This window comes from Gymnodraco acuticeps, unplaced genomic scaffold (genome assembly GCF_902827175.1).
Source record: "Gymnodraco acuticeps unplaced genomic scaffold, fGymAcu1.1, whole genome shotgun sequence".
NCBI lineage: Eukaryota > Metazoa > Chordata > Actinopteri > Perciformes > Bathydraconidae > Gymnodraco > Gymnodraco acuticeps.
Window position 1 is genome coordinate 3,263,978 of NW_022990023.1, and position 12,255 is coordinate 3,276,232.

At 40.5% G+C, this 12,255-nt stretch overlaps 1 protein-coding gene across 1 annotated transcript in view; it reads right to left on the reverse strand.

Annotated features, from left to right (window-relative positions):
* LOC117544927 (testicular acid phosphatase homolog) overlaps positions 1-1,769 on the reverse strand; it is a 9,071-nt gene extending 7,302 nt beyond the window's left edge. The window contains 2 exon segments of the mRNA XM_034214456.1: positions 61-156; positions 1,680-1,769. Coding sequence (XP_034070347.1) covers positions 61-156; positions 1,680-1,769 — 186 coding nt within the window.
* Between the last annotated feature and the right edge of the window lie 10,486 nt (positions 1,770-12,255).

Consider the following 12,255-nt stretch of genomic DNA (forward strand, 5'->3'; position numbering starts at 1 on the left):
CTTGACAAAATTATAATGATGACACACACAGACACACACACACTAACACACGCAGACTACCTCAGTCAGCTGTCCGAAACCCTGAGCCCACACTTCCTCTCCATGAGGATCCCTGGGATACGACTCAATGGGAGATCGATCTCCATGTCGAAACACCTTAAAAGTCATAACAGATTATGTCACACAAATTCAGACGCCATGCTGCTTTGCCAGCCATTACACCGTGTACTTATGGAATAAATACATTATGAGACACGAGTCAGAAATAGAAACCTGTGTTATGGAAGAGTTCAGTCTGGATTTGCTAGAACAGTCATTCTGATGACACAGATAGTGGACCTGCTGCGTTCGTATTATTAACCTGAGGACTCACTTTCTGAGCAGTTACATGACACACAGGTTGGTTACAGTGGCGTATAGACACATCTGAGTCACTCCTGCTAGCACCACAGTGGGATGAACTTTACCAACAATCTGGATGTAAAACGTCAAACGAACCACAAAGTCAAGTCACGAAGGTTGAGGTTTTCTCTTGGAGACAATTCTTATTTTCCAACACGTTCTTGATCCAAAACACCTTACGACTAAATACATTTCATTTCATTTGTATTTGTTCCGTTCATGGTATGCACAACTGAATGTATAATAATTGTTAACACATCATGTCTCTGTAAACACACCATTGACCGAAAAGGAGCAGGGAGAAGAAAATAATCTTATATTACCTGCACCTTTCTAAAAAAATATATATAAATAGATGGTCTGTCTTTCATATTTCTTTTTCACAGCCAAACGTATTCAGCCAAACGTATTCAGCCAAACATAAAAGTATCGTAGGATACTAAGAGAAACACAAAAAATACTTATTTCCCACTTGACAGTTAACGGAAAGAAAAGAAAAAAAAAAAACATCACATGTAAGGGAAAGTGCAACACCCTCATCTGAGTCCTACTGGAGAAGAAGGTGGAAAGCGGCACATAATAATACATGCTGAAATAACCCAAACGCAACTGAACTCCACTGAATTGTAATAAAATAGTTGGACATTAAATCAATGAAAAACTAGCAAACATTACAACTATACAATAAAAAACAGACTAATACAGAAAATAACCAAACTAATGCAACTTTAAACAATAAATTAAAACTACTAGATAGTAAGTTAGCAAGCTTAATAATTGTTTTGCTTTACTTTAGCTAAAATGGTATTTGTATATTAAATTGTCAACTGTCAATGTAACATAAACCAGTATACATACTATGTGTGTTGGGTCATGACACTAGTGTTGTCACATTGTAGGAAGAATATTTGATGTTCACTCAATCCGTCCATTGTCTTTTATACCATTGAACTATGGTGTGAAAGAAAGATATGCAAAGAGGTTTATAACGGAGCAGCAGTGTCTGGGGGAGATATGCATGACACTGTTGGAGTTTAGGCTCAAAGTAATCCTTTGTCACATGGATGTGTAAATACAGTAATGCTCAGTGAGCAGAAAAAAACTGTGTCATCAGCAACCATGCACAATGTCATATCAGAGTCATGTGATCTAAAGTGGCTTCCAGATTATGTTAAAAGGTTGTAAAAGAACTTAATGTTAAATTCCAATACTAATGTTCAAATGTTATCAATATAAAACACACACACAGAAAGAAAAAGGGAACAGAGTCGACTTACAGCCACGACAAACTTCAGCACCCGGCACTCAGTCGAGCAGATGAGACAGAAGAGGAAGAGACAGCCCAAACTTTTCTGGAATATGGACATCTTTTTGACTTTTCAATCTCTAACTTCTGCTTACAGGAAGGAGAAAACAAATTCAGACATTTAAATTATAAACTAACATTAAGAGCAGAATATGATAAACACTTTTTTTGCATTGCATTTAGTCAGGCAAGTGTTGTGCAAAAATGTGTCTTTTAAATAAGTCATATCACATTTAAAATATCTATGCATGGTCATTTTTACATTTCAGTCTACAGTAGTATTTATGTCAACTCGATTTAAATATTCAGGCTGTACAGTTGAGTACATATGCAACAAAATGTCAAAACAGATTACGCAGATGATGGAAATGAACACTTGCACTTACCTCAGCAAACTTGTTAACACATTTTGCTGTTTAAGTCAAATGAGTTTCAGACAGAGGAGGACTGCAGAGCATCCCCAATCTCCAGTCAGACCCGAGTTGACATTAAGTACATGTTCCAGAAGAGGAGGCAGTGCTTTTATAGCCCTCCTACCTGACCTCGTCTCTCTCTCTCTCCCCAAGGATTTCTGATCCCAATCTACTTCATCGCCGCCTGAAGTCCGAAATCACTGTCTCTGCCAATCCCCTGCTGTGCGGTGACACGGCAACCCCCCCATCGGCTGACATATTTGAGTCATCTTTTGAACATAAGGATACATATTTAGCCCCTCACTGTGGATAACTCCACTTTAAAGTCTTACATTCTTAAGGACTGGGGAACAATGTAAAAAAAGAAATGGGTTAAGTAAAGACAGGCTTCTTAAATTGAACTCCTACGAGCATAAAAAACACACACACACACACTCTCTTACACAGTGGCTCGGGGCCACAAACACTCATTATAACTAGCTGTGTCATCCGCCGTGGGTTTGGCCCTAAAATTACAGGGCCCGGAGTGTTTTCCCTGACTCGACACACATGTAAGTATCTGTTAGTATCAAAGCAGCTTTATGGGATACAATGGGATTAGTGAGTGTGAAGATTTAAAGCTATACAGCGTTGACATCATATTTGATAATGGTAAGATAGGATCTGTTATACTAAGTGATACAGTATTAACAGGGGTGGCATGAAACGTTAAATTAAGACTTAATTCCCATTGATCTTAAGTAAAAGAGCATCCATTGTCTCACACATGAAAGTATACTGCAATGTAAAAAACACACCATGCATCAACATTTTACTCGCAGGGAAGTCTAGTGGTATTTGATCTTTTTCTATTGTCAACAAATCCTGTGTTGCCCAAAATAGCGCATTCCTCTGTGCAATAGACATCCAAAAACTATTAATAATACATGAGTAAACCACAACAGTGCACTGGGTGACATGTTTCTTTATTACAGTACAACAAACAGCGGCATTGTAGTTTTTTGGAGTCAATGCCTGCTGTAAATACTCAATAGAGCACCAAATCTGTGGCTGAAAATAGTCCCAAAAAATACACAGTTATCTCCTCTTTGAAAAATGTTTGGTAAAAACTACAGTTCCTGCTATTAAGGGATATCATTCAGACTTTTTTATGAGACCAGTTTTTAAAGATGTGGTTTTTCACTGTGAACTCATGGATATTGTGTTGAGAGCCGCAGTTTTGGTCCTGTAATGGAATTTGATGAAAATCACAAAATGATGTAGATTATCACGAGCCTTATGCTTTGAGAAGAAGTACAGTACTGCACATTACTGTTTTATAATGCATATTTTCTGTTCTTAAAACATACTCATTTTTTAATGTATTGCAAATGTTATGTTAAGTGTTTAAGTATACTCTACTGTATTTATAAAGGCGCTACATTGGCCAAAAACACTTACAGAAGAAGAGAAACGTGCTGCACTTTCGATGCAAATATAAAAATACAAATGTGCCAAAACACATGCAAATAACACACTTCATTAAGTTGTGTTGGCTTGTTTAACAATATGATCTCTCGATTCCTTGCAATATTATTGCAGATCTGCTGTAAGCTAGATAACTAATGTAACTCGTTTTAAATATACTTACAAAACATTTTCAATTTTGAAAATGATTAACTCTTTATAACACTTTATAACCCTTGGAAGGTTCAAGTTCAAGGCTTTTATTAGTCATACGTACATAGCTATGGTGTAGTTATGACGATGAAATGCTTAGGTCCCAGCCTCCTCCAACAGTGCAATGATGGAATCACATTGTTATAATAAGCCAAAAAAACGTAGATTGTAAGTAAGTTTCCAGTGACACTGATCGTTGGCCAACTTCCCCGCTCTTGTCCCAGCTGTGCAAACATTTTTAGTGTCCCTGTTACTGTTGTTTTTCTTCATTTGCATGTGTTTTGGCACTTTGTGTTTATAGATTTGCATAGTTTTTGAGTGCAGGGCATTTCTCAAAATGTAAATGTTTTGGGCCGTTGTAGCGCATTTGCCACCATATAGTAAGTAGCACACATTGGAAATAATAAAGTAACGTTTGAGTACTTAGTAAACTTTCTTCCACTGTGCAGATCTCTCATGCCCATCTGTTTTACTATCTCTCTATATCCCATCAGTGCACAGTATTGCTCTCACTGTCTGTAGCACACACACACACACACACACACACACACACACACACACACACACACACACACACACACACACACACACACACACACACACACACACCCGCACACACACCCGCACATACGTGGTACTAACTGGTACAGGTTTGTTTTGAAAAAACACACGTGTGCAAATGGTTCAGTAAGTGCACCTACACTGACTTACAGAACAACATACTCAAGGGCCTGGGTGGCGGAAAGAAAAGAGTTTCACCATATAAGGCAAAGAGACATACTGTAGGCACACGCGCGCGCACACACACACACACATGCACACACACACACACACTCATGCACACACACACACACACACACACACACACACACACTCACACACATACATGCACACACACACACACACACACACACAACATCACACTGTATGCACATTGAGCTACTCTTGATACACACCAGTTCATCGATGGGTCACTAAACACGCAAGCACAGACTCACAACTCTGAATCTTTCTCTGTGACACAAACACACACACACACACACACACACACACACACACACACACACACACACACACACACACACACACACACACTGTCCTTTTTCTCCCTCCCTCTCCCCCAAGTGGCTGTAGGGTTTTTGTCTTTGTTGAAATAATTGCAGTGATTTTCAAGACCGTTGTCATGGCAACACAGAGGTGTATGCATGTTGACAGAATCTGTTGCAGGGCGACCGAGAGACTGAAAATGAGAGATAAGAGGTGGGAGGAGAAGTGATGCGTGTGTGTGTGCGCGCATATGTGTGTGTCTGTGTGTGTGTGAAAGCGATGATGGGGACTGTTGGGGGGGGGGTTCATGTGCTTCAATCCATATGATGAATGGAGATGAGCAGTATGAGACATCTCGGCCCCGGTAGAAAGAAGCCCAGGATCAGGAATGAACAGTTATGAGTGTATTGTGCGCGGAGGAGAGGGAGGAAACTGGGGGTGCTATTTCAGTCTGGGCGTTGTCATGGAAACTGCAGCTTCACTACAAATGGAGACATCCAGCACACATGGAATCGTCAAACAAATGGCGTGCATAGGGCCCAGCGTGAAGCTACGCCATGGCTGTGCGACACGGTGCCATCTCAGTCAAAACCCACCCCCCCCACCCCCCTAGTCAGATAACAGTGGCGTCTTCTTCATCACAGAGACTGAATATCAATGGGAGGGTAGCTTTTAGGGGAGTGAGCGAGCGGTGGAGGAGGGGGACAAACGCTTGGAGTCAGGGGGCTAAGTGACAGGCAATGGTGTCCATTCAGGCAGTGAGTCACAGCCGCTCGCTCTCCGTCTTTTAATTAACAGTCCTTTCCACACTTCCTTCCCTTCCCTCGTCTCCTCGCCTCTTGTCTCTTCTTCTTCTTCTGTCTACCCCTTTACTCTCTGTCTGTCTCCCATCCTCACCCTCTCTCGTTCTATCTCTCTCTCGCGCTCTGAAGGACGGAGGTATTCCCAAATTTCTCCGTTGCTATGGCAACACCGCAGCGAGAACAGGAAAGAGAGAACGCAGGGAGGAGGAGGTGGAGGAGATGGAGACGTGGTGGTGGTGGTGGTGGTGGTGGTGGTGGTGGTGGTGGTGGGGTGATGGGGGTAAGAAGGGAGAGGGGGAGGGGTGTGGAAGAGGCCTGAGATGAGGGGATGTGTGAACAATGTTAATGCTAACGGTAGCAGCGGCGACAACAGAGCAAGTATTGGTGAATTTCCCTCTGGTCTCATCACGCTGGGCGCAGACTCGCATGTCACATCAACATTTGCATAATTGTCAGTGGGAATCTTTCTGCTCTGTATGTTGTCATTGACATCTCCCACAAAAATGATACACAAGACCCATGTCCGATTAGCCATTTGGCTCTTTTTGTTTTTCTCTGTGACATTGACCAACACTGCTGAGCTTGCATTTAATTTCTCGTGCATGGTTTGGGACTGAAGGGGAAACCGACTGGTGTTGAGCTGTGAGCTTATCTTCCAATGATTCAATCAGCGCTAACCCATGCAGGTCAAATGACCCACCAGACAAGGAGATGTATCTACACTGAACAAAAATATAAACGCAACACTTTTGTTTTGCTCCCATTTTTCATGAGATGAACTCAAAGATCTAAAACATTTTCTTTATACACAAAATAACCATTTCTCTCAAATATTGTTCACAAATCTGAACAAATCTGTGATAGTGAGCACTTCTCCTTTGTCGAAATAATCCATCCCACCTCACAGGTGTGGCATATCAAGATGCTGATTAGACAGCATGATTATTGCACAGGTGTGCCTTAGGCTGGCCACAATAAAAGGCCACTCTGAAACGTGCATTTTTGCTTTATTGGGGGGGTCTGGGGGGGGTCCGAAAACCAGGCAGTATCTGGTGTGAGGGGTAGGGGTAGGGTTAGTGGTAGGGGTAGGGTTAGGGTTAGGGTTAGGGTTAGGGTAATGTTGTGAATTGAGTGGCCCATGGTGGTGGTGGGGTTATGGTATGGGCAGGCGTATGTAATGGACGACGAACACAGGCCACTCGATTCACAACATTACCCTAACCCTAACCCTAACCCTAACCCTAACCCTAACCCTACCCCTACCCCTACCCCTCACACCAGATACTGCCTGGTTTTCGGACCCCCCCAGACCCCCCCAATAAAGCAAAAATGCACGTTTCAGAGTGGCCTTTTATTGTGGCCAGCCTAAGGCACACCTGTCCAATAATCAAGCTGTCTAATCAGTATCTTGATATGCCACACCTGTGAGGTGGGATAGATTATCTCGGCAAAGGAGAAGTGCTCACTATCACAGATTTTTTCAGATTTTTGAACAATATTTGAGATAAATGGTTATTTTGTGTATATAGAAAATGTTTTAGATCTTTGAGTTCATCTCATAAAAAATGGGAGCAAAAACAAAAGTGTTGCGTTTATATTTTTGTTCAGTGTATGTGGAATACGAACCGAAGCCATGGGAAGAGCTATTTCATATCGATGTCATCATCCCGTTCAATCAGGACAGATCGCAATCTCATTATCTTCACGTATATATCACAAGGCGTTTGTACAAAGAAGTGTTGCATCAATTTCCCAACATGTTAAGATATGTAGCGAGCAGCAAAGAGGCCTCCAGAGGAATATAACACCCACATCCTCCTCTCTCCTCGCTACACGTGTTTGTCTGGTTTGACATGTTGTACAAAACTCACTAGATACATATCAGCCCAGACTGAAATTATTATTCCTTCATACATGCCACATGTACACATATGAATGCAAACACTCTTGAAGTGTTATATGCTGCATGTCAACTGTCTCGCTGTCCTCTCCTCTGCCAATCAATAACTCATCTCTTGACGTCAATATTGTTATCCCCATGGGACAAAAATGTCCTTCTTTAGGACAAAAGAATAAGCAAGATGGGAGGAAGGGGATATGAAAAATAGGAGGATGAGTAGTTTCTACTTCCATATGTCATTGCCAGGAATGTCCATGACTTTCCTTTGTCTTCATCAATGTCCTTTAATTACTTAATGCACTGGTCACGTGGGTAGAGCAAAGCCGAAACAATGTTGACAGACAGTGACAGGGCAGTTTTTAGAAATGTTGTCACATATACTGTAATAAGTGTATTGTGAAGCCTTTCCTGTAAGGTATAAAGAGTTGAAATGACAGCAAAAAATAAATCCACCTTTTACTTTTTTATAAGCATCAACTTGTGAATTCAGCACTCATCTTTAAAAAGCATTTAGCAGATTTTGGTCGGTTGTTTCGTGAGAAGAATTAATCGAATCTCTTGTCTGTCACTAAATGTGTAGCTACAACCAGCAGCCGGTTAGCTTAGCTTAGCATTAAACCTGGAAACAGTTAGAAATAGTGACTCTGTTCTGAAGTAAACAATGAGGAGGCATGTGGCGCAGTAGGTTAATGCGCTGATCTTCGAATCAGAGGATAGCAAGTTTGAGTCCCACTGCAGTCAGCATGTTGTTGTGTCCCTGGATAAGACACTCCCCCCCCAAATTGCTCCTGTGAGGATTGACCACAGTATTGAGTATGTAAGTCGCTTTGGATAAAAGCATTTAACAAATGACATGTAATGTAATGATCACATACCAACACTTCTAAAGCTCAACAACTAGCCTCCGTAATGCACCAAAACTCAAATGTGAAAACATTTTTTTTTTTTTTAAAGGGGATTTTTGTGTCGTAACTGAGTCCTGCATGGCACCAGTTTTGCAAACCAACAATTGTTACCCACATTTATCACCAAGTAAAATCCGCAGACCTGACCCTCGAAAAACCCACAGGCTACACTTTAAAAATACTCTTTGCTTTTATGCTGGTTCTGCTTTCTTAAATCACACATAGACGAGGAAAAATCTCTTTCACTGGATGCACTCAATGCCGGGCTGGCAAGCACCTTTCCCGCAATCAGTGCATTAGCTGATTTCAATGTTAAAAATAGCCTATTGCACAATCATTCTCACTTCGGATTCCTCCCAAAAAAACAGCAGCATATTTCTGTTCTCACATGCTGCACTCCAGCATTTTATTATTTGTACTGAATGTATGTAACTGTGTTTTTAACCTGTTACACAATGGGTAGTCTGGTTGTCTTGTCATCACCGTGAGGTTGAGACAATGTGACATTACACTTTGTTTTTGTAAAGCTGACACAAATGAGATACATATTTTTGATGAGGTGGTGCTGGTGAATTAAATGTCAGTCTTTTGCTAAGCTCATATGCTGCTGGCTGTAGCTTAATTTCCATAAATGTGTTCAATGATCACATCTAACTCTCAGCAAGAAAGCAAATAACTTCCCAAATGACAATTCATTTAACAATTAGTGCCCGAGCTGACAATATGAATATTACTGAAGCATCAGGGTAAGTAAAAGTCACTATATAATTCAGAGTGCAATAAAAAGTAAAACCCCATTACCACACACACAACAGTAACCAACCACGGAATAAATATTACCCTATCTGCAGTTATGGTAAATCAATACTCAAGTAAGTGTAATAATCTAATAAGAACACCAGCTCAGTGACTGAAAAGTGTGTTTGTGTGTGGGAGTGCATGCACTGGGGAACACTTTGCTGCATACAGTACCTTCGTCTAGTAATTACACAGAAAGTTGCTGTTTATAATGTATGCTGGAGACAAAGAAATTCATGGGAAAGTAATTACTTTAAATATCATCTTGTACTTTGGGCCTACAGTGAAACAAGCAATATTTTCCGTGAGATATTCATGCACTAAATGCTTTTTTATTTTTTTATTTCTTGTAACTTGTAATTAGATTAGGGCGCATTAGAAAGTAGTTAATTGTACAGTGTTTCCACATCACTAGATATTTGTGTTAATTAGTGTGTAAAAATTCAGACCAATATTACCAAAATGTGCTGCACTTTTAACATGTGTAAGTTAAGGGGAGACATGTATTTCCCTGTGTATTATTAACATGCACATACAGTAAATACAAACGGTTGAGTATGGTGCCACTGTACCAAGACATAAGACAATTCTGTCTATGCCTATACAAATGCAGCTCCATCCCACGTCCTCTTCAGCAGCGTTTAGTGGGAAGAGAAGAAAACATAGATATTTTTTCCGGGTGACATGTCTTGTTGGTCAGGTTGAGTGTTTTATCCCCAGAAGAGGTGAAGAACTGTCTGAGGTTACAAGGGCTCCTGAGTGCTTGCAAAGTAAACACACGCCAATACCGATAAAGCTTTCCGTTTGTGAATCCTCTCTCTCTCAGGATTATTAATTGAGATCTTTGGGTGAGCAAGAAAACAATATCCCCAAGGATCTGCTGCATGCCTCTGAATGAAACTGGGAGAAGAGAAGGAATCTAAAAATAGACTGAAACAAAAGCAAAACATGTTCAGTACAGTATGAGAAAGCCCTCCGAGAACATCAGAAGGAAGCTAATAATTCACCAACATAGTTTCGTGTAATAACAGTCAAAGACTGAATCTTTAAACAAAGAGCATACTTTAAATCAAAAGGATTCTCATTTCCCTTTTATCCATCTACACAAAGTAGGTCCAACTGGGTCGTCTTTTTCTCACACTTTCCATAATACTTCTCAGACTAAGCTAAGCTAATAGTTCTGTGTAGTCCATCCTTATATAAAGAATGCCTAAATAGGCCACATCATTTTTGTTTTTTGATATGACTGTAGCCCACGCGGTTGCATTTAACACACTACGCTCGTTTTAAACACATGTGTTTTTCTGCTGCAGCCTTTTGAGTGTGAAGAAATAAAAGGCTGTCACATTTCCATGGCTTCTCGATCAGCAGAGATGCAGCCCACAGACTCTGACACCTCTGCTTCACAGTGGAGTTTATGTTGTGTCAGGTTCCCTACAGACTCTGCAGTCTGTCTGTGGGCCAGGGGAGCTGGGGAATCCCTGGAGAAACACACAGCTGGGAGGTTATTGAATTTGAAGGGAAAAGACAGCATAGGGAAAAGGAGAGGATAGTGCTGGCAAAGTGGATTTCTAGAAAATGACTGCACCATAAGCGAGCAAAGGGATTGGCAGATGCATTGTTGCATTTTACAAACAGAAATCCGGGTTTCCTCTGTTCTTTTTAATACACAAGGAATTATAGCAGGGAGTTGGTGTAGATAAACGCACCTCATGTGAATAGGTTTGCTTTATGCTGCAGGGGAATTTTTCAATTAATTTTTTTTTTCAATTGAAAACTACCCTTCTCCATCACATAACATTCACCCCTATCACATAATGCTCTAAACCTATTTGCATTTGAGCATTTCTCTTTCATCTTCAGTGCATATTAATGTATTCTTTCTGCTGCACACACACTCTTTGCTCACTTCACACCCCCCTCTTCATATTACCTCGTGCAAACATGCAGTAAAAAAGAGTATATGTTTGTTCATTATGACCACAAGCTGAGAAACAGCAAAAAAGCTGCAAAAGACAGATATTAATAATCGGCTCTAAAATGAGTCCCCCCAAGGTGTTACAGAGCATTTGGTTTCATATCAATCCTCTGCTTTGTGTTACAGTCTTGAGAAAATACTACAATGTAACCGTTATATAGTGCAGCTGTATTCTCTATTGCTATTTCAGCATACAGGGATGTAAAAAAATGAAGTATCATGGGGACTGAGCTCTCTGGAGACCAGAGTGCAAGCCAAGTACAATTACATTCAAGAAAATGACTTTACTTAGTGCCCCCTAAGACACTACAAATACAATCTCTGCTGTAAGGCCCAACATTCTATCTAAACATATCATTCAAATTCGCTGTCATGCTTCGTGGCTGATGCATTTGTTGTTACATGAATCCCCTGAGGGTGCTGTTTCATAACTCGGGTTGGACTAGTACTGCGCAGTGGACATCTGTGATAGTCTATACTGTTCCACCTAACCTCGGGGTCCACAATAAGTTTAAAAATATAAAATCTGGAACAAGCAGACAAACTGCAGAACAGAATGCAGAACACAGCGAGGCAAAGCAAAAATGTAGTCGACCCTTTCAAGATAAGAACTAGTGATAATGATGTGTTAATGAAGCTCTGCACATTCATAGCCTTCATAAAAAAATAGGAAGTGCACTTCATATTGAGATGTGAGCAACATAACCCAAATTCACTGAATTGCTTTTACACTCGCCTTGTTTGGGAAATGTCTCACTATTCACTTAAATTATCTAATTTGTTTTTGTTTATTTATTTGTCAGATTTGCAAACTCGCAGCATATGCTAATAATTAAAATTGGCAGTGCGGGTTTATGTACAATTACGCTAATGTAACATGATGGACCGCATGATTTATTAAGGCAGTTCCCATGCTGCAGTGATTACAGGATGTAATAGTGTTGTGTTGAATGGCTGTACTTCTACAGCCAGCCCTCATAATCAATTAGTCAATTAATAAGATATTCAGCAAGATCAAATACGAGCCTTCTGCAATATAATACA